General features: G+C 39.9%; 1 protein-coding gene and 1 long non-coding RNA gene across 3 annotated transcripts; both read right to left on the reverse strand.

Moving 5' to 3' along the window:
- Positions 1-761: 761 nt before the first annotated feature.
- On the reverse strand, positions 762-6,637 carry LOC147310309 (uncharacterized). 2 transcript variants are annotated; one of them, XM_086268977.1, is made up of 3 exons: positions 4,814-6,637; positions 2,882-4,601; positions 762-2,785 (listed from the first exon to the last, which is right to left on the reverse strand). In XM_086268977.1, the coding sequence occupies exons 1-3, from the start codon at positions 4,863-4,865 to the stop codon at positions 1,699-1,701; spliced, it is 2,859 nt and encodes a 952-aa protein (XP_086125103.1). In that variant the 5' UTR covers positions 4,866-6,637; the 3' UTR covers positions 762-1,698. The 2 variants fall into 2 exon arrangements, with proteins under 2 accessions (XP_086125103.1, XP_086125104.1); XM_086268978.1 differs by lacking the exon at positions 4,814-6,637 and having other exon boundaries at positions 2,882-4,632.
- A 3,611-nt stretch (positions 6,638-10,248) lies between these two features.
- LOC147310310 (uncharacterized) lies at positions 10,249-16,538 on the reverse strand. The gene is made up of 5 exons (XR_015125672.1): positions 16,410-16,538; positions 16,196-16,326; positions 13,534-13,672; positions 13,263-13,346; positions 10,249-12,592 (listed from the first exon to the last, which is right to left on the reverse strand). It is a non-coding gene; the product is annotated as an uncharacterized LOC147310310 (long non-coding RNA).
- Positions 16,539-23,276: the final 6,738 nt, after the last annotated feature.

The raw sequence follows: 23,276 nt of genomic DNA on the forward strand, positions 1-23,276 counted from the left end.
CCCAGGCCCTATGGGTGCAGTGCCACGTTGCTGACTGAACTTATTAGACTGAGGGAAAGAAGGAAAAGGGAGAAAAGTGCTAAGCACCTCCACGTGGGCTAATGCTTTTACCCCATTCTTGCCTTCTGTCTTACTTTTCACTAATAGAAAAGATGCCCCTTCTTCATTTATCTTCTGTCATGTATATTTTTTCCAGGCCTGTGGTCAGGTTGAATCCTCTCTAAATTTTGCGAGTGAAATCCTAAACACATTTGCTTCAGAGTGAAAATCTTTTTATGACTCTTGCCCCTGTCTGTGTTTGTGCACGATGCTCACATTAAGTTCCCATTGTAGTGTGAGCCTTGAAGCCATAAATAACCTTAAATATATAATTTTCCTGACAGGATGAGCTTCCTGAAGCATATGCATTTAAACTGCCACAGTGTTGTATTTGTGCCAGGTAAAAACACATTTCTGTCTTTAGTTTTGCACACATACCCCAAGGCTGTCCTCATTGGAAATATTCTTCTATACATTATTGCCATCTAGTGGCTAGTTTATTAGGAATGTATTTACATTTTTGGGCCATGTATTTACCGTGGAACAATAAGTCAACCGACAGGATAACTAAGACTGAACCTTTAAACTGCCCCATCACACTGTCTTTGTTCTTTCACTAAGAACCAGAAAGCTGGAATAGTTACAAACAGGGAAAGAGGAACAAACAATCAAATACACCAGCAAACGAGTTCTTTATTTTAACTTGTTTTTTATTGAGTCTGACAAATTTACATGATTAAACTTTTTCGTTGAAGATTTGAGGAAAACAGACATCTAGTTAAGTAAGATGTTATAGTGGAGACGAAAAGCCGAATAGAGTGTCACGACAATGGTATATAATCAGTAGAATCTTTGTTATTCAGTGACTCATAAAACATATTGTTGGTACACACAGAGGAAAGAATAGATGGTTGCAATCAGTGAGCTCACACTTTACCCAAAACAAACATGAATCCATAGGCCACAGAGAGTCTCTCACTGTCAGCATATCTGACATATCCACATTCTAGAAACTAGGACAAATGAAAACAATGCTGACAATGTTAAAAAGAAAAGTAAATTTGGATCCAATAATTAAATTAAACAAGTTTACATACATTCAACATAATTGCTTTTCTTTCTTTCTTTCTTTTTTCTTTTTTTTAATTTCTAATTCCTTCATCCCTTCAGTTACCTTCATATAAGTAGTCTTAATTTAACTTTTAGCCTAATAAAACAGAGCAGCTTTTTAAAAAAAAAAAACCTAATTACTGTAGGATAAAATAATAATGTTTGCTTTAGTTGGTCATGGAAAAACTGCCAGAAATAAAAACTGTCAGTAATAACATGATGATTTGCAGTCATACAATTCTGGTTCTAGGTACCTTAGGCTGCTCATGCTGCATGCAAACAGATGTTTTCCTACCATATAAGGGCTTTTGGGAAAAGCAGCCTGAGTCATAAAAATAGTCGGACACTGAGACTTTGGTGGGTCACACACACAATAAACTGAATTTCACACACAATAAATATTGTTTTTGAGTTTCATCATTGGTTTCTCGTAATAGTGGCATTCACCACAGGTCTTGGATAAAACTTTCAAAGCAGGATTCAGTACTATAAACTTTTATTTCAATTGTGTGCATAAAAAAATCCAAGCCTATGAAACTTTTCAGATGCTCAATAGAAGTGCACCACCTGGAAGCCCCGTAAGCATCTGAAGGCATGTGCATCCAGCTTTGCCATATCAATGAAATTGTGCTCCAACTGCACTTTCACAAGTCCGCTGAGAGTTTTATTGCCCCAGCAGAAAGCATCACGAGGCACTGACCGAATCTTGTTGTGCTTGAGTGCTACTGAGTGCAAACCTTTAGGTAACTGTCTGGGCACCTGCTTCAGTGTGTTGTGACTCAGGTCTAACTGGTGCAGTACGGGCAGCATCCTGAATGCACCTGTTGTCACTTTAAAGATTTTATTCCATGCTAAGCCTAGGTGCTCTAGCTTTTTCAAACTTCTGAAAGCTGATTTCTTTATGGAAGATATGAAGTTTCCTTCCAAATTTAGAGTTTTAACAGATAGAGGAAGGTGTTGTGGCACCTGTTTTAGTCTGTTCCCCTGTAAGTTGATGCTTTCCAAGAACGTTGTATTGAGGAAGGAATCCCTATCTAGCCCTTTGTTTATCAGTCTGTTTGCACTCAGGTCCAACACCACCAACCCTGATTTCCCGTTGAAAGCTCCTCGGCCAAAACTCTCAAGGACGTTACCCTTAAGATAGAGTTCTTTGATTGACAATGGTAACCCCAGAGGTACTGAGATCAACATGTTGTGATCCAGGTTTAGAGTGCGCAGGTTCCCTAGAGGGGAGAGCACGCCATTAGGAACTGAATTATTCCCAAGGCTGTTGTTGCTGAGGCTCAGAACCAAGAGGCCAGGGCACCATGCCCAGGCTGCCTTCGAGATCACGGTCAGGCGGTTGTTGTCCAGACGAAGCTCCTCCAGAGAAGCTGGAAGGTCTGCTGGCACCCTTTGTAAGAGATTCCTATCCAAGTAGAGGCGTTTCAGAGCTGGGACCCCTTCAAAAGCTCCCTCAATTGAACCATCTGTGAGACGATTGTTGCTTAGTACAAGGAACTCCATAGAGTCATATTGATTTAGCAGGTCCAGCTGGATGCTGTTGATGTAGTTATTCATAAGGAGGATGTAGCGGGAATTATAGGGGATACCATAAGGAACCTTATCCACACCTTTGTCTGAGCACTGGACCACTCTAAAAACAACACATACAATTAAAGAATCATTAGTGATTTAATATTAAGAATATTGAAAGGGTATCTTAGTCTCATTTTAGTATCCTTTGTCTTACCTTCCATAGCAGGCACACTCGATTGGACAATAGTTGTCCATAAAGTAAGGAAACTGCGTTGGTGGTAAGATTTCTTTCTTCTTCTTTGGTGGCTTTTGGGTTTTATTGTTCTTCTTCCTTCTCTTTTCCTTGGACTTCTTGATGGTCTTATTTTTGCTTTGCTTGTTGTTTTTCACTGGCCTCGGTGAAGGTGTTTTGGCAGTTCCGAGCTGTGGTTTGGCTGAAGATTTGTTCAGCTGTAGTTGTGGAGAAGATGCTTTATTTTGCTTCCCTGTAAGTTTGGTGTAATTCTCCATCAGTTCAACATTTCGGTATTTTCCCATCGACTGCGACGTGTTTGATTTGTGTGCAAGCCAAGGCACTTCAGCAGATAAAACTGCATTTATTTTTGATGTTGAGTTTGGCTCTCTGGTGAAAAACTTTGCTTCATTGGGTTGTGTTGTTGCTGTTTGGACCAACAAGATAAATTCCTCCTCATATGGTTGCACAACTCTGTTTATTTCCCCCTTGTCCTCTGCTCTGTGTGTTTGTACCTCTTTCCATGCTGGTTTCAACAAAACATTTTTAGCCATTACATCTTCTATAACTGAGCCAGCCTTCACTTCCATTTCTTTCTGCTTGAGATGGCCCCCCAGACTCTCTGTTAAGTCTGTTATGTGACTGAGTGAGTTAGGAATGTGAATATTGACAGAAGGAGACTGAAAACTATCCGTGGTGTAAAGGGTGGGAGGGTGAGAGGAGTCTGGAGGAATTTGTGTGGGTGTGACAGGAAGTGAAGGGGAGATGTGAGAAGCGGGAGGCTTATTTTGAGAACGGATGATAATTTGAATTGTGGCATTTTCTACCTGAGCAGGAAATATACTTAAAGGAGATGCAATGTTGTTAATTAATACCTGATCTTCTTTTTCTATTAATTCCTTATAGACTGCATGGGCTATGTCCTCACTCTTTTTTGCGCCCTTCTCCTTGTCTCCTATTTCTTTTATAGTTTGTGCCGCTCTTCTCTTCTCCTGATGACTGATCCCTGCAACTAGCTCTCCTTCTTGCTCCTCTTCAACCATTTTTTGTTTTAGCCTCTCTATTTGATCACTTCTCTTCACTTTCACATCTATCCTGTTGTGATTCGCTTCCTCTGGTATCACTGCATCATGATCATGATCTATTTTCCATTTTCCCCCAGTACGTATCAGTCTCCTGCTCTCATTGTGTGTCTCTGTCTTTGAGGCAGGGTCCAAACTCGGTCCATTTTCTCTCATTTTCGATGCAACCTCTTTATCTGTATCTACATATTCAGCTGTGTCTGGTACAGAGTAGATCTCTCTTTTTGTTCCTTCTTGTAAAAGACTACTTGTGAGAAATGTCTCAGGGGTGTACCCTTCATCACTTTTCTTTACAAAGAGTCCTTCTATACTGCCAGCTGTGGTCGTTTCACGCTCTGTGTTTTCCTCCATTTCTGTTTCTATCTGTGAAGTCAGTCCATCTCCCCTTCTTTCCTTCACAGTCTTTACTTTCTCGACAAGCTCTCTAGTAGGGTTCCTCTCTGAGGTATTCCTTTCACCCCTCTGTTCCTCAGTTTTTGTCATTTGAGTGGATTCCTCAGTAATATTTTCGGCGCCATTTTTTCTCATCTCTGCAGATGTAAAGACATCGCTAAGCTCCTTATTTCTCAAGTCAGACTGGTCATGGCTGTTCCATCCGTCTATCTGAGCGAAAGTCAGTCCTGTTGTACAATGCAATGACAGAAAGTTCATACATTTAAATAAGCACTAAAAAGCTACACTTTCACGTTACAACAACTAGCATAATTAACATGAAAGGTGTTTACGGGAATGTCAGGGCTTAGGTCTGTAAACGATTATCTTTACTGAAAGAATGTCAACTCAAAACTGCTAAAAACTTTCTAGCTTTAACTTACTGGAATGTAATACGTACTCTGTGAAAATCCAGAGACAGTGCACAGCAGGACAAGTGTGAGTGTCAGCATTTCTATTTTCTCTGTTGAGGGACAAATATCAGTAAAACAAATTTCAGACAAGAGTCATAAGAACATTCTCAGCGTTAAAAATAAAATCTGGTTACATTTATAAACCTGTTGAATCAATAAATGGCCTGTCACTTATTTATATGGCACTTTTCTAATCTGTTTGAGCACTTGTTTGTACAAGCCTTATTCACCCCTTCTGATAAATTTATCCTGAGCCACAGATATTTAAAGTGTGCTAAACATTTGTTTTTGACCAGTAGCTTTTAAACCTTAACAGGTTTAAAAACATGAACTGATTGTATGAATCTCCAGTTTCCTAGAAAGTTACGAATGGCTTCTGTATGTAATACAATATAATAAATGACCATGTGTATGTGTGCTACATTTTAGGTCCCATAACATGTACTTGGTTTTGATTTTCATTCCCTTTTAACAGGTCTGACCTCTTTCTGGCTTCAAACACATTCTAAAAAAAACCCGATATCAAATAATAACAATTTACACATCTTCATATTTAAATAACTTTTTGGTGAAAAAACTAAAAAATTAAATAAATTAATAAAATACACATAGAATGCAGAATCCCAAAATTATAAAGGGATAATATGAATACAGTAAAATAATACATTAAATATGATAATAGAGTAAAACAATGAAGGTTAAGGACAGCACAACAAAGACATTGCTCAACTGATGTATGAGAGTTGCTTACCCATCATGCTGAATTCCCTTATTGTCTGCCTTTTCCAGTTGACCCTCACGTGCGTCTATCTGTAGCATCAGAAGACTTAAAAGCTACTGAACAGAATACTCCAGGAGAAAGAGTGCAACCTTTGAACCACACACTACCCCGGCATAGTTAACTTTAATGGTCCATTTCAGTGCCCCTCTCTGTATGGAGAGGTTTCACACATAAGCTCTGGGTAAGCCATGGGTAATAACTCCTAAAATGCCTTTATCTGGAAGAGGATTGTCACACTTACTCTCAATGTCAGAGGAATCTGAAGGATCAATAGTGGGAAAATGGGGCAACTTTAGGAAGAGGGGTCAGAGGTGATGGCCGCTTTACAGTGGCTACTATCTGCCACGCGAAGGCATTTGCATCTAAGAGGTTATGTAAGGGTGAGAAGTGGATCCTGGAAACTGCTTGGCCTTTCACTCATATGCTAATATTTTGAAGTACTCCAGGAGTGCAAAAACCAGTGATAGCAATTTGATTATGATGAATGGTTAGATGTATTATTCTCTTCTTCAGCATTAGGTTACAGTACTGCACAAAAGTCTTGTTGCAGCCTTCAGTTCTTGTGTTTTGCAGCCAAGGAGCCAGATCATATTGCGACTCGGTCTAGAGTAATAACTCTCTAGGTATCCTGGAGGTCTAGCAAATTTTTCTTTGGACATCGGATGCTTTTTCACTCATTCTGTGTACTTGACCATTTTAGAGGAATGTTTTAATGTTTCTTAAGCCACTTAACACTGACCTTTACATAATTCAACCATAAAAACATCACCTAACTCAAAAGATGGACCTTTCTCTACAGATAACACACAACTTAGGAAAGATCCGATTTAAAATTTTATCTTTAGGCATTTTGTTAAGAGCAGCCTGCCACAAAACACACGTGCATATTATTTTCCCCAGCAAAATATAAAGACATGAAGGGTTAATCAAGGCTTTATCCTACAAACTTCTAATAAATTAATGTCTGGTCTGGTTTAATTTTGAACTTGGCTGAGATGTCCTAGCATACTTGCTGTAGTAGACCATGATAGGTTTTGCCTTAACAACAACAATGTTAGCTTAGACAGAAAACAACCCAATTCATGACTCATGCCCTAGCCCCACAGTGCACAGAGATAATAACTCTCTAAGGTATGCAGCATGAGTGCTGATAAGGGCAGCAACTCATTATTTTCAGTATAAATTAAACTGCTATCAACCCTGAAAAAACTGCAACACATTAAATGTCAAAAAAGTAGAAATCTCACTCGCAATGGGAGCAACAAATCATGGAGCTTGTGCTTTTGTTGTTAATCAGATTTGACAAACAATTCCACACATGCAGTTTTTTTGTCCTGGCGATCACTGGAATTAATGTACATTTAGAAGAACAGCGCTGTATCAGGTTACATGTGTATTTCAAATAGAAACAGTTAAATAAACTATTTGTGTTGTGTTATTTCTTTAGCTGAACAAAGTTGTGTTGTGCAAAAACAACCATTCATTACCACACTATTTTTAAGATCATGTGGATTAAAGCACAACGTGCTCAGCGAGGGCCTGAAAATCAGGGCCAATTTTCAATGCTGTAAATATTTTGGACAGAATTTTCCCATGCCGTATAAAACACATCTTAAAAATAATGAAAAACGAACTGCAAATGTCAAACAGATGGTTTCGTTCCCCTTCAGTGTTCAGATATTTATTTATTTATATGTGTGTCTTTAAAGAGCATAATCTGTGAATGTGTTTTTGTTGCATCGTGAATCATTTGAACTCATTTGGTGAACACTGCTTTTTAGTTTTCCATTGCATTATTATGTGTGGGAATGTGAGTATTTATGTTTATCTTTAAAAAAAAACCAGATAAACATAAATGGTCATGAAAATACACAAAGGCAGAGCTGACAAACAATGCTTTTCAGTCAGTTTTATCCATGAGTATAGAACATCACTAGACAAGATAGAATAAATGATGAAACTCTTTACAAATTGGTTATTGTTCAAAAACAATATCCAAATGTGAGAAACAGCTTTACTGAGTTTTCTCACTAGAAGCCAAAAACACTTGAAATGTGGACTATGCCCTTTTGTACCAAACCAAAGCAGTTTCACTACTTTATTATGGTCACACACTGGCACGCCTTTAAAATGCTGACCTCTAGTGTAGAAAATATGTCATGTGAAAGAACAATCTGATAGTAGTTGCATTGCAAGGCCACAAAGTGGCAGCATGTTCACACATAACTGCTCAAGTTGCCCCAAAAGAGCCTCCTATTGCATAAGACTGCACTGAAAAAACACAGCAGATGGGCTTTAATGTTTTGTATGGGTCTAGATCAGTTCTGTTCTTCTGGATCATGAGAAGAAAACAATATTGACTTTAATACACATGAATAATAAATGACATGGAAGGGAACCTAAATGAAAGCCCATAAGAAGAGAGCGGTCTCTACAGCTGCTTGAATAGTAGTGGCTCATTTCCTGTCAGAGGTGACGTAATGTATAGGAGAGTAGGTGTGAAAAGCAGCAATACTGGAAGGAACAGAGGTGGAGGTGGTATCGTAGGGTTGCACCTGTTTAGGCTATAAATATGGGAGAGTGTTTCACTGTACAGCATGTGGGCCTGCTGTATGCGTGTATGTGTTTAAATGAAATGATATTTTATACAGAACATTGCCCCTCCTCCCTTTCAACCGATTTCAAAGCCTTTCGCTATCTGTCTCTCCCATCGACAGCTTCAAAATTCCCCTTCACAGACAAAGCGTATGATATACCCCACAATCTGTCTGTCTGGACTTTTGCCTCCTAGCCAAATCACTTTTACAGTTGAATGATTGTTCCCCCAGTGTATCCTCAAAGCCGCCCATCAGCCTCACCAGTTACTCCTTACTGTTGTTGTATGCTCCAAATCCCAAAGAAGCAAATGAAAAACAGATGTTCAGATATCATTTTAATTTACCATTTTTAATCGTACTTTTTTCAACCTTGTCACGGATTTTTACGTCTATAAGGTTTCAAATGATCAGATGCTTGGTTTGAAGTTTATCCTTTTAGTTATTTATTTTAAATTTGGCTTTAGTGGAAAAGAAGAAACTCAAAGACAGGTATGTGTAACGTATTTGTCTCCAAACAGTTGAGATCAGCTTCACAGACCGGTGTGGTATTGGTCTGAATGGTTGCATGTGTGTCACAGATATGACTGAATTAATGTCACACATAAAGATGTATGATTTCAGTTCATTCTCTGTGCAGAGCCACAGTGGACCTTTTTCTGATCTTGGTTGATAACTGGACATGTGATAGATGAGAATATTAACCCAGTTTTCAACCCAGTTTTTTACTAGTGCACAGACTCTTTTACAATAAAAAGACCAAACATGAATACTGTGTAACTTGAGGACATAAACTAAGGGAGAAAGTGACCAAGAGAGAGAAGAATGAAGTAAAATCAAATAGTGAGAGATAAGAAGTAGAAGAAAAAGTCTTGAGTGACAACAAGCTTGTTAAAAATAAACCCTCCCCCCTCAAACTATCCCATCTGCTTGGAGCCTGTCTGCTGGCAGTAGCACCAGTGGGGTGGGGGTTAACAAAGGGCAAAGGACACAGACTGTGATCAATTTGTCCACTAAATGTGTCGCACCCATATTTGTGCAGTGTGCATGACGCAATGGAGAACACACAACTGACATTCACTCTTATCCTTCAAGGGCAAATGATATTACTTGTGTAAACCTAGCATGTGTTTGGATCTATACTATCTGAATGTATAGGGTCATATACTGTGGTTATATATTCACCTCTATGACTGTGTAATAAAAATAGGATGAATCCAAGCTATATTCCTTCATCATTCATTTGTTGGGGGTCACTATTTGCCAGCTTTGAAAGTTAGCACAGTTAATAGCATATTTAGCGTAGGCTAGCCATCTTATTTGTTTTGCAGCCAGAAGTGACACATTTGGTCAACAGGGTGGAGTGCTAAGCTAACAATAAGTAGCATGTCTAGCTAGCACACAGACACATACATATCTGCTAATTTTTGTTAATAAATCATTGAAGTAATAGGCCAACTAGAATTTCACTCACAAAAAAATTTAGCACAGATTTTTTAGTTGCTCAAGTCATACATGCAACCACCACAGTATCCATAATTAGAGCTAGTGCTAGACTCATTCACAAGGTGGTGAGGATATTCTGTGCTAACAGTTGAGAAAAATGTCTACTTTTTTGCATATTATGGCCTCTGAGACAGATATTTTTAAACTTTTAAAACTATGAGCATACTGTGCATGTATGGTTGTAATTATGCATACCCGTTCATGATGTGGTTTAAAGTAGGTTGTTTATCCTTAAATTTGTTGTGTCACCTGTAACGGTGGCCCGGTGTATAGGTTATTATATAGAATTATAGGATTGCCTCTCTTATTTTGTATATTGTGACTGTGCATCTTAGTTTATAACCTCTGTTTTATGGGCATAGTCTGAGTGCAAGTGTGCGCATGAAGCCGCTCATTTTTTTTCTTTTTAAATGAAATAGTAAAGCAAGTTGAGCCAAGTACTGCTTGTCAAAGTTGGTTGACCGCACAGTTCTCTTCCCCTGGCACCAACCCCGATACTTCTTCTTGGAAGTATTAGATCTGTTGTATTTTGGATATAAATATAATGTGATGTTTTTATTGCTATATTATACCAATTCATTAACATAACTAATTTGCAGAAAAACTTTGAGAAAAGAACAGTTTGAAGGTTGTGCCTTTCGTGGTGTATTTCCTATTCCTTTTATAAATGTCAGCAGTTCTGTTATCAGGCAGAAGAACATAAGGTAAACATTAACACACTGACTAGTCCAGTTCAGTTGTTTGAAGATCTGATATTGTCGTAGATGGTTAATGATTTTTAGTGACTGGAATTTTTCAAGGTTATGGATTGTTCTTTAAAAAATTCCAGACTGTGTTCCTGATATAAAAAGTGCACTAAAAAGAAAAGAGGAATTTCAGGAAAATCATGAGCTTACATGAGCATGAAAACAGGAAGTGCACAGATTGTACTTTAGCTATCCTTTTGCATACTTTTTTTAAGAATTTCTAAATATTTTCTCGTCCTTCTGGCCAAAAAGGATAGAAGTAATCATGAGCACCCCACAACACTGTTGTCTTAACCCTGCCTAGAATAGCTTCACCAAATGAAGGTGGTTTTGTTTTAGTTCTTGTGTCAACATGGCAAGAAGCATTGGAGAAATGAGGATAAAGAATAAAAATGATTCAGAAAGTAAAACAGGAGGTTGAGGCAGAAAAACATAGATTATAATAGGACTTTGGCTCTTTCCTTACACTTTAATTTGAAGTTGAAGGAAGAAGGCCTTTGAAGTGAAAGCCTCACCCTGGCAAAAAACATATTTTTCTTTAGTGTTAATGAAGCTTATCTAACCTGTGGGTCAGTCAGTTCTTCATAAACATCACATCAACGGTCAGGACAGACTGATCAAAGCACAGTTAGGTCTAAAATGACAAGGGCACTGCTAACTCAAAGAAAGTCATCAACATGGGTTTCAACATGGGTTTATACTGTGTTTGAATTAGTAACTCATTAACTTGTGGGAAAAGAGGGAACAGCAATTTCATACTAGCAGATTTTTCTTTATGACCCTAGACATCCAACCTTGAAATTGTTTTACATTCCCACTTCTTTGTTGAAGAAGACTCATCTCTATAACAGCAACACAACTCAGGAGGCCTATTGATTGCTTACACACAGAGACTCACATGTACAGGCCTTTACAAACACCCTTGAAATTGACGTTTCCCATGGAGAAAACAGCAACAATCCATTAGTTTTTTTTCTTTTTAGAAAAATAGAGTGTAAAAGCAACAATCTGAAGAAGCTTTGACATTTGGCTACCACATATTGCAAGATGAAACAAAAGCAATGCTGAAGCACTGTAGCAGAGCGGATGCTTTTGTCCTTTAAAATACCCCTTTGTTCATCTAGAGTGACTCATGTTACCGAAGCCACTTTTGACAGCTGTTATTGATGCCATCAGCCAAGAAAAGCTCACCATATGCCGCACAATGCATGTGTCAGTTCATGTATATACATATTCGGCTCTGTGCATTTAAAATGTATATGCTTTTTTTAAAATCTTTTTAATTCTCAAGGGCAGCTTGGATTGATTCTTTGTCCTCAAAGGGAACAGGTGTCAAAAATGTGGGTGGAAAAAAGTGCACACAGCGTAAAGGAGTTGTATTGTTAAAGCGGGACACAGAGACAGATGGATCCACAGTGTTTTGCCGGGTGATGTGGGTCATTGGGCCCAGTTAACAATTCTCCAGTGTTATTAGGTACGCTGCAGCACTGCAAAACAAGTCGTTGACCTTGAAACACAACATCGCTGTTATATTCTTTTTTCTTTTTGTGGTTTCCTCTGTTAGTACAGCATGAAAAACAGTGCATCCAGCGCTGATGATCTATGACATACAAGAGCTTGTTTTAGTACGTTTTTTTTTTCCGAAAAATTCGCCCAAGAGAGGAAAAACAAAGTTAATCAATAAATGGTCAACATAGCAGAAACTTTTGCCACTAAAGAGCCAGGTATTACCCCAAGAGCAAACTTTTGCACGCAAAAGAAAATAAACATCGCATTTGGACTAGACAAAACTCGGGAAAAATGTCTCAAAATAACTGCTAAGCACATGTATGCCACATTTGTTATGTTAAACGGACACATATGTCGACAGAAAAAGTAGCGCAGTTAACTTTTCAGACCACAGAATTCAATTCAGCCTGCATTGTGTGCCTTTGTGGAAGCGAGCGTGTTTGTGCGTGAAGCGAGCGTGTGTGTGCGTGTGTGGGTGTGTGTTTGTGTGTGTGTGTGTATGTGTCTGGCGAGGGGCCCCTGTTATTATGTCCTGCTGCTTTTCAATGGAACAGCTGTGTGAGCCTCCAGCCGCCTCCAAACAAGGTACAGACTGCCTGGCAACTGTCCTCTCATTGGCCAACTTTCCACCTCCTCCGACCAATCGTGCAGGCCACAGTCGAGGAAGTGCAGGGGGGGGGGGGAGAAAAACACAACAGAGAGAAAGAGAGAACAGAAAGGCTTGTGAGAAAGTTTGCCGTGAAAAAACACGAGAAGAGTTGGAGAGACATCAGCTCGTGTTTCCAACAGAGAGTGATAAGACGGAGAAAGCAGAATGACAGCTACATACTAATCATACTTAGAAGGCAGCACTTTTTAAAGCTTTAACCTCTTTCACACAGATTACCATGGAAATCTTTTAATGTTTCTCAAATCCTGTATTTTGTAGCCTAGATTTCTGTGTCGCACTCTGTTAGCTCTGACATCCTTAAAAAGGCCACAGTAGCAATTATGAAAGGAAAGAAATCCTTCATGTTTATTATATATCAGATACAACTGCTAACAATCAGTCAACTAGTCATAGAAATTCTTGAGACCTGAAAGATTTGCCAAAAAATCAGATTACTGATGTAGGGTTGTATCAACAAATAAAACAACTACATATACACATTTTCTGGGATCCATCAACCAGATAAGTGCCTGCATTGAGTGGCAACAAGGAGGCGGTGACTTTTCTTTATTGATGCTATCGGCTTTGTGTTTGGCAGGCAGAGACATGCCATTGCAAAACGAGTGTTTCCAGGGCTTCGAGTGGACTTACCGGTAGATTTGAGTCAACAGTCTCTCGAGGATAATAGGTGTTTGTCTTACAGTAGCCGTGACGCATGCGGTTGTAGATGTGAGGCTGAAAGAAGAGCGGAAAACATTTGGAAATGGGCGATAAACAAGCATGCGGTTCTATGCATCGTTTTAGTCTAAATATCTTTTCTCTGTATGTCATCTTATACATCCTCTGTGGGTATTGAGTGTATACCATGCATTTGTTTACTGTGTATCTGTGAGAAAAGTGAAGTGGGTGGATTCAAACTCACATGTAGCATATCTTGCAATTACTAATCAAAGTGGCCCGCAGATTTTTGCAAGAACGCACGATGCACAGCTCCTTTCTCCGCTGGAGGTTACACTTCTTCTGAAATCTCAACTGCAGTTTCTCCAGAAAACAAAAAAGACCTGTGAAGAGACACACAGGCATGGCACAGGCGAGGTGGCTTGTGTGATGTGGTTAAGAAGGGGGCTATAAACTGCGTAGGTCTGCTTACTTTAAAAACATGTGCAAACACTCTTCTGATTACACACAGACGCTCTGGCAGACACACACACACAAACCTCTCTCGCACACATGCACATAAGCACTGTCTGTGCAGCCATTTGTCAGTATGAAATGTACAAACACACTGACATTACGATATGCTGACATGGCAAAGTGGTGGGTGTTTATGAGTCAGTGGATTTGACAGCCACCAGCAGCACCATGATGATGATGATGGTGATGATGATGATGATGATGATGATGCAGCTGACACAGTTCACAGTACATGGATATCTGCCACAGAGATTATGTTGGTGACCTAAATCTGCTGCTCAAACAGAATATTTGCGATGCCGTTTTTATACTTTAATGTTTGATGATAGTTAATCAACTGGCTGATTAATAATAATTTTGATTATCAAGGTGCCAGTTAACAGTAAAACCAGCCAAAAATACAGATTTGTTTATTTTGAGTTATCCATACAAGTCTTACCCCTTGATTTTTTTTAAAATATGTAAAATGAGGTTAACGTATCTAAGGAATTGCTTGATGAGGATTGTGCATGTTTATGGTAAACCATTTATCTTGGGCCTTTTTGCTTAAAGAGGCAGAAAGTTCTGATGATGTCATGCCCTCACATCTTTTGTGCTGTGCACAGCAGACATGTCCCAACAGGCGACAAAGAGATGGCAGTTTTATTAAGCAAGCAAGCTACTTTCATATTCAAGCAAACCAGTAAACCAAATTTTAACCCACTTGTCAGCATATGATTGAGAGACTAAAGAAACCTCACGCCTGGAGGGCTTTAGCTGAATTTTCCTCTGTTCCTAGAACAAATTGATTGAACCACTGTTAGCTTTTCAGGACCAGGCAAATCACAGTTTAATTTAGATGCCCCCCTTTTAAGGTTTAATTATTGTTTAATTTTGCAAAATTTTAATGACTATATCACATTATGAACCGGGGAGTAAGATGGGATTTGGTGCAGTGCAGCGTGAGGAAAATCATATTAGGCGTCACATGATAACATGTTTTGTGAGTTCCAGTGTATTTTTCTTTGTTTGCAGGCTATGATTAGCTAAACTGTACTGCTACTCCGATACTGACTGCTTTCGGTGAGTGAATCAAATCACCATCATTACCTTAAACATAATTTGATGTCTGCTGTTCTTGACCACGAACATCAAAGCCTGATCAGATTTCACCATAACACAGCCTACCAGTTTATCCTGCACCGAACTATTCCAAACTCTTTAGTGCAGTATTTTCATGCAACCTTTGAATAACACAAAATTAGTATACTTCAACTAGTTTAGGAAGATGTTTCACAAAAAAACATTCTGTGTTGATCCAAGACCTGACTTTAAAACTATAAAGACGACAGATTTTAATTTCAAGTTTCCACCGTATCTTTATTTACATCTGTACGAGGTAGAGAAGGGATATGTTAAGGGTATGAGTGGTGTCATGAAATGTTTAAATAAGAATATCTATATCCAACCCACTTTAACCCCCGGTTACAAAAGAAAAAGGTTACATATGTGTTTGTGCTTCTGTGTTTCAATAAAGACACACTCCAGCAGTTGTTGTTGATCATTTTCATGACCTGGTTTACTTCGAAATGGCAGCTCTCGCACCCTCAGGCTCTAACAGGTGTCAAAGAGGAAGACAACAGGCCCTGGCAAGAAACAAGTCATACTACTGTCTATCTGACTTTGCTGCCTATGTGTCAAACACTGCTGTTGCTTTAAATTCTTCTCTGTCAGGGATGATGTTGTAATGTTTTGATATTTCTGCATCGGTGCCCCCTGGCCATGTTGAACATTGTGAACAATTTGGCCGAACTATATTATAAGAAAATCTTGTCTTATACATTAATATTAACATCCCAAATCACAAGCTGAAAAGGTCTAAATGTCGATGTGTTCGTGTAGATGTAAAGTTTGAATCCACATTAACTCTTTTCATGGTTTCATTGTTTCTATATTTCTGCCACAGGTTTTACATGTACAAAAGAAACTGACTAAAGTGAAAGTGACTACACTGATGAGACTGATAAAGATTTCATGAGTGAAGCTCAGCAAAAACAGCAGAAGTCACATAAACAACTGTAATCTGATAGCTCAGTGATGAATTACTGGCTGCTGAGCTCTCAGCTGTATGTGCTTTGTACTGAACTGAATGTTAAAGCTTGACATGAATGAAAACCTGTTGGGATTGTACTACACCTAACAAGGAGGTGCAAGAGCAGCTTGTTTTTAGGCTGTCTATATAATCTGGGGGCTATAAACGGTCTTTTTCAGACCACACACTGTATGTGTGGTCTGGAATCTCAGGGTCACCCATGGGGCATAAACTCAAAACTGCACTGAGTGAGTAACAATACATGAAATCCTGAGAAGTTTAACAAAATGGACCAATCACAGTTCAAATCGTTAATTACCCCTGAGCTCTTTCTGAGACTGCATGTGTGAGAAAACAGCCTCAATCTGCTCCCACTGTGCTGTCCAGACAATCTCAGCCTAATCCTCGAAGTCCAGTCCAGGATTACGATGTCTGCTCCACCCACCATCTCTGCATTATCGAAAAAAAGACAGGATTATTGGAACTATAAAAATGAACACAGATTCCATGCATTAAACCTGTGTAAAACTCACTACGCATCTTATAGTTTTATTGGGCGGGGTGATTACACTTCTCATTTCCCTAGATTAGTAGCTGGTAGATTTTAGAAGATCAACTCCACACAACACAAACAAAGCATTAATGCTGATTTCCCCTTATATGGTTTGATGCAGATTTGTTTTGTTTGGTGCTTGGAAACATGTTGCCATAGTGACTGTGATACATATTTCTTGGTGGATGTGTTATGCCAGCTTGTGAATTCAAGCTCCAGCAGATGGTTTCGATCCAGTGCATGTTTTTTGAATGGCTGAAAACAAGTATGTGAATAAGGAAGAGAACACAGTTGCACCTGGAGACAATTCCCTGTGGGTGAAAGTTTTTCTGGGCATTTTCCTGCAAATATGTGTTTTGGAAGGAGGGTGGTGGACGTCAGTATATCTTATTGGTTCTGAATGAGGTGATCATAGAGCAGATGGTTTAGAGACTGTTTTGAAGCACTGGCAGCTCCAGCAGGACTTTTCATTGGACGTGGGAGCTTTCCACTGCTCTTATTTTTCTCCTCTCAGCCCAGCAAAGAAATGTGCTGAACCACTGATGTGGTTTTTGTACTAATGCATGCCTGCTTTTACCAGCTTTATTTCCCATTTCCATGCTTGAAGTGCTTGTGCAGACCATTTCTAAAAAGTGCTGCTGTTCAGTACATTTCCTGTAATATAAAAGACATTCTTGCTTAAAATTAATGAAAAGCTGATCGTGTTGTGCTACGTGATTTGGACTTGAACAAGAAGGGCTTTGATTATAGTGCCAATAAGCTGGAAACATAGACTGTACATCAAAGATGGACATGGCCAACATGCCATCAGCCATCACCTTTTGGGGCTTTTGAACCTTCAACTAATCTAGCTTTATAACCATTTAATTAATTAATTAATTTATGTTTATTTCTTAGTCATTTTTGTCGAAAAGTGAACAGTAGGCTTGGTAGGAAGTAGCTGCATTCATAGACTGCATGTGACCATTCAAGCAGCTGTAAGCAGAAAGAAAGAGTGCTTAAATGTTGCTTGCCAGTAATTGTTTACAAGATATGTTGTAATAAAATGACCAAAGTCCAACAAACAAAACATAAAGCTAGAGCGACCATCCCCTTATGAACGTACTTCCAGACACAGCAAACACTAGCACATCTAATATGATTAAATCCATTTTCTTAGATGCTTTAAATGTACATTCAATGAAGTCATTGAACCACACAGTAAAACATAAAAAATTAGTGCTGTCAGCGTTAATATTGTTAAAATGACGTTAACGCCATAACCGCATTAATGCGGCAAATCTCAGTTAGTGAGTTAGAGCGGCATGCACGGCGTCAAAGCGTTAGCGCGATTAGCTCGTTAGCGCGGTTAGCTTGTTAACGCGTTAGTGCTGTCCAGCCCCACGCACGGGGCAATCCGCGCTAACTCGCTAACGGAGATTTGCCGTGTTAATGCGGTTATGGCATTAACTTCATTTTAACGAGGTTAACGCTGACAGCACTAAAAAATACAATATTTTGTTAGTATTTCATCTACTAGCATTTTCCATCTGTTACCTTTCTTTTGTGCCATTATCTCTGAGCACAGTGCTGTGTAGAATTAGATGATGAGCAGTTTTGTGTAAAGGTTCCTGACTTAAACTGTGATTTACATCCCTGGCTAAAAACTGAGTGGTCTGGACGCATTCCCCTGGTTGCTCAAATACTTTATTTTTCCTCTCTCTGACAATAAAAGGGCTTCCTGAAAATGGATGAATGAAATATGTGTGTGATGTAAACTGGATTAGTTTTGCACCATGACTGGCCACATTGATCCTGATGCTGGTGTTACTGAAAATGAATAAAAAATATGTGAGGTGGCATATACGTGTGTGTGTGTGCAAGTTTAGGAAGCCTGCCTACTTCTCCTCAGAGAAGGGAGCCTTGTTTACTAGATGGGTTCAGAGCAAATCTCAGCCAATTACAGTCAGAGTTAAAACTCTGGTGTGCCAAAAGTTGCTGTAATTTGTGAAATTGGCTGTGATCAAGTCTCATACACAAATACTTCTTCAAAGAGGCCAGAGATTTAAAGTGTTGTATTGGACTTTTGCAGCGGCGTTAACAAACACTGCTGGGAACACGTAGATTGGCGTCAGTTGCCTTAATTTATGTATACACTTAAGTTATTCCTCTCCTCAGTGCAGTGGAGGTTTTCTATCTGGGTGAATGCTGGTATATTTCATTGGTATTCTGCTTCCATAATAAGCCCCCTTTCGACTGATGGCATCTGAATATGTCGGCTTCATAGCCGCATGGACACCCTGGTCATTTTTATATAAAAATTGCACTTAAACCATATATTTGTGAGTTGCTCAGTTCCATAAAAGAGATCATTGATTTAACAAAAGACATGAGAAATGATCAGGGTAACAGTTTTCAGTCTCACTTTGACTTGTACTGGAGTCCTTCAACTGACTGTATTTTTTGAAGGGTAATGAGATAGAGGAAGATAGTTGCTTGCAGAACATCAGTAATTTCCTTAATTGCCTAATTATTATCACCCACAGTGAGACTGAGTTGACTGGGGTCTCACAGCAGATGACAGTGTACCGCCCATTTCATGCAAATGAGCTGTCACACAGAGTTTAAGCTACAGTTAAATAATTATTTGATCTGTTTACTAAAGTCTGCAAGAGTGCACTTCCCATAACATCATATTAGACATGGCCTCCTGACTTCAAAGCAACTACCAAAATGGAAAGGCCAAATTTAAGAACACGCACCCCATGCTACATAAATCTATCCATCATGCTCAGCTGATGTACTATCAGATCTTGCGTATTGTTAACATTATGCTAAATGTTCATGTACAGGTAAGCTATATCTCGACAAAACTGAATCAGTCTGACAGAATAACAGTAACAGTACATGTACGTGTATGACTCGCTGCCTGACAGCGCATGGTTTTAGCTTCGATTCCTGTGGAAAATGTGTGTTTTCAATCAAACTATAACTGAGCCAATGGGCAAGCAGCTTTTTCGCAGGGCGCTGTTTAATACTGGATAAATACTGATGATGAGCATCAGTGATTGTAACAATAGCAAATAGACCAGTTCACAGCGTCTAATGATGTAAACATAACGTATCCAGATACATAAGCACTTCAGGGTTATAGTACATTCCTGCATTCCTTCCTGGAATTACCTGCTAAATCAATTACCTGTTACTGTTTCCTATTATCCTGCATGTGTTTGTGTCTAGTTATACAGCCACACTTCTAAGAAAGTCAGTAGACTACATCATAAACAAAATAATGTGCCACAAAAAAAATCCTGTAAAATGTTCCACACATGTAGTGTAAATTTCAAGCCACACTTAAATATTTATGATACTCAACATACTTAAAATGTGGTAGTATTTTATTTTATATTCTACAGAACAATTATATTCTTACTGTCAGCCTGTGGCCTTGGTAAGAGTCCTTCACAAAGGCAACACGACGAGCATGACCACAATGAAGACCACGAGCTGAAATGCACTGGTCCAGCAAAAATATTGTTCTACATTAGTGTTATATAACAATAATGATTTATATGAAATTAGGCTTCAAGTTAAACTGACATGATAACACAATAATTGTGTAAATTCAATTATTTCTGACAACAAACTTGATCTTTTATGCTGATTTTTACATTTTTGAGTAAGACAGAATGCATTTTTCCATTACTGCAAATATCCAAGAGGTGCTGAAACATTTGCTGTGCCCAGTCCATCCGTTAGTATACTTATATCCACATTATGCACTTTACATGCCGCTGAATTTAGGCAGCAAAGTGTTGAAAGATGCGGTGAAAGAAAGGGAATAGCTTAATCTCTTAATCTTTGTCTATGCATACATGTTTGTGGATATCTCTGTCTGTTTTTTAATAGAAACAGAACCACAACATCAGGTCATCTGTGTTTTATGGTTCTGCAATATCCAGTGTATTCAAATTCTTTGTCATGTTTCTGAAGCGTAATCATGCTACCAGAAAATCAATAAAAGTTACCTTCAAAATGGATTATTTGCTTCATAAATGTGCCATGAAAATGTAACAAATATGCAGACAAATTGTGAAAAATTGACTCAGAAAAGCTTGACAGTGTGTGCATACACAGGGGAAGATTGAAAACTGGAAGTTTAACCGTTATCTCTGGTTGCTTAGTGACTAACTCACCAAGTGAAAAACTCCTTTAGGGGCTATTTGCATATGCAAAGTGCAGAGATAGGGGAATAAAGGATCTCTGGGTCTTTGGGGAGGCGTGTCTTGTGTTTTCGGTTGTGTGAACAGGACTGACATGGATCACAGAATATGGTGCGGGTGCATCAGCAGGTCCTCCTGCCTTTTCAGCTAACTGCTATGTGTGGCGAGATAGCACATGAGTGTGTGCGTGCCACAATTTCCATGTTCATGAGATTTCACTGTGAATTGAAGTGTGTGTTTGTGCATAGATGGGTGTGTGCAGGTCTGTGAAGCAAGTAAATGTAGCAGAGCTAAGACTATTTTTTTAAAAATTGGTGATATATATATATATATAAAACACCCAGCACGCCCCTGCGGGCGGTTTATCCTTCAAGCTCGGGTCCTCTACCAGAGGCCTGGGAGCTTGAGGGTCCTGCGCAGTATCTTAGCTGTTCCCAGGACTGCGCTCTTCTGGACAGAGATCTCCGATGTTGTTCCCGGGATCTGCTGGAGCCACTCGCCTAGCTTGGGAGTCACCGCACCTAGTGCTCCGATTACCACGGGGACCACCGTTACCTTCACCCTCCACATCCTCTCGAGCTCTTCTCTGAGCCCTTGGTATTTCTCCAGCTTCTCGTGTTCCTTCTTCCTGATATTGCTGTCATTCGGAACCGCTACATCGATCACTACGGCCGTCTTCTTCTGTTTGTCTACCACCACTATGTCCGGTTGGTTAGCCACCACCATTTTGTCCGTCTGTATCTGGAAGTCCCACAGGATCTTAGCTCGGTCATTCTCCACCACCCTTGGGGGCATCTCCCATTTTGACCTCGGGACTTCCAGGTTATACTCGGCACAGATGTTCCTGTACACTATGCCGGCCACTTGGTTATGGCGTTCCATGTATGCCTTGCCTGCTAGCATCTTGCACCCTGCTGTTATGTGCTGGATTGTCTCTGGGGCATCTTTACACAGCCTGCACCTGGGGTCTTGCCTGGTGTGATAGACCCCAGCCTCTATGGATCTTGTGCTCAGAGCTTGTTCTTGTGCTGCCATGATTAGTGCTTCTGTGCTGTCTTTCAGTCCAGCTTTGTCCAGCCACTGGTAGGATTTCTGGATATCAGCCACCTCCTCTATCTGCCGGTGGTACATAACGTGCAGGGGCCTGTCCTTCCATGATGGTTCCTCGTCTCCCTCCTCTTTCTTGGGTTTCTGCTGCCTGAGGTATTCACTGAGCACTCGGTCATCTTCCCAATGTATTCTTGGATGTTCGTTGTCTCATCCTGGACTGTGGTGCTGACACTCACCAGTCCCCGGCCCCCTTCCTTCCGCTTAGCGTACAGCCTCAGGGTGCTGGATTTGGGGTGAAACCCTCCATGCATGGTAAGGAGCTTTCTTGTCTTTATGTCAGTGGCTTCTATCTCCTCCTTTGGCCAGCCTATTACCCCAGCAGGGTACCTGATCACGGGCAGGGCGTACGTGTTGATGGCCCGGATCTTGTTCTTACCATTCAGCTGTTAGTGTCGGTAATCGTGGTTGTAGGTATTGCCCGTAGTGCTGCATTAACATCATCTAGCAGACCTTCTGAGGGTACTTCACGTAATCTTGGTAACCGGCTACGGGGGATCCAGGTTTCAAGCTTGGCCATGATCCTATTTTTCAGGTCAGTTCCTCTCGCACTTAACGATCCTTCTCCTATCGCACTTGGGGCTATGTACCCAATCTCGGGTGATGATATCTCCCCCCTGACCTGGCGTCCTGACTCCTCCTTGCCGTAGCATTTGTGTTGTACCTCGTCAATCTCTAGCTGTGAGAGCAGTCCCTTCTTTCGAATGTTGGAACACTGAGCTACTAGTTGTTTCGCCGTCATTGTGGATGTTGGGTATCGAAGAATCCATAGGTCCCTCATCCTATTCATGTAGCCCCTTCCTCCGGGGTTACTTGCGTAGTAGCATTCCAACAACGCCCTGTTTTCGTCTCTTGCCCACCGATGCCTTCTTGTTCCAGTAGCCCACTTTTCGTCAGGGTGCCCTGGTTCCTCAACACCTGACGCGGACCTTGTTGATCCGGGCGACGTCCGAGCCGGCATGCCTTCATATTTATCTATATATATATATCATTTTTTGCTGTCCTGTACCACTGATAAATGCTTGTGTGGCACAACCAATAAGGTAAAGAACCCAGAACTAATGTTTTTGTTGAGCCTTTGAGCTGAACCCTAACCCTCTAGTTAGTTAGACGTATTGTCTCATCAATAGGTAGATGAAAGAAAAAAGCAGCTGTCATTTGAATAAACTGAAAATGTGATCACTTCAATTCAATTCATTTCCCCTTCATTCCCATAATTAAAAAAATGAATTTAGCCATCTATGACCCGTTTAAAGCCATCCATTCCCAGATTCTCCAAGCTCCTACTGAAGTTGGGTACGATCTAATCATGCACTCTGAGTAAAAGTCTACCATCACCTCACATACTTGCTAATGTGGACTTTTTATGTTTACACTTCTTAATCTAGCAGTATGGTATCATGGAGTGCTACCCTGCGCATTGAAAAATGGGAAATGCTGAAGAGGTACCCGGTGCTTTTAAATGTGACAGGAAAGTCTCCTCTCTAAGCTTCAGTATGTGAAGAGGTGGGAGTGACAGTATTTTTAAACGTAAGATT

This window comes from Aulonocara sp. 'chitande type north' Nkhata Bay, linkage group LG17 (assembly GCF_057382095.1).
Source record: "Aulonocara sp. 'chitande type north' Nkhata Bay isolate Kocher_YH1m ecotype deep benthic linkage group LG17, A_spYH_male_GT1.1, whole genome shotgun sequence".
In the NCBI taxonomy this organism is placed as follows: domain Eukaryota; kingdom Metazoa; phylum Chordata; class Actinopteri; order Cichliformes; family Cichlidae; genus Aulonocara; species Aulonocara sp. 'chitande type north' Nkhata Bay.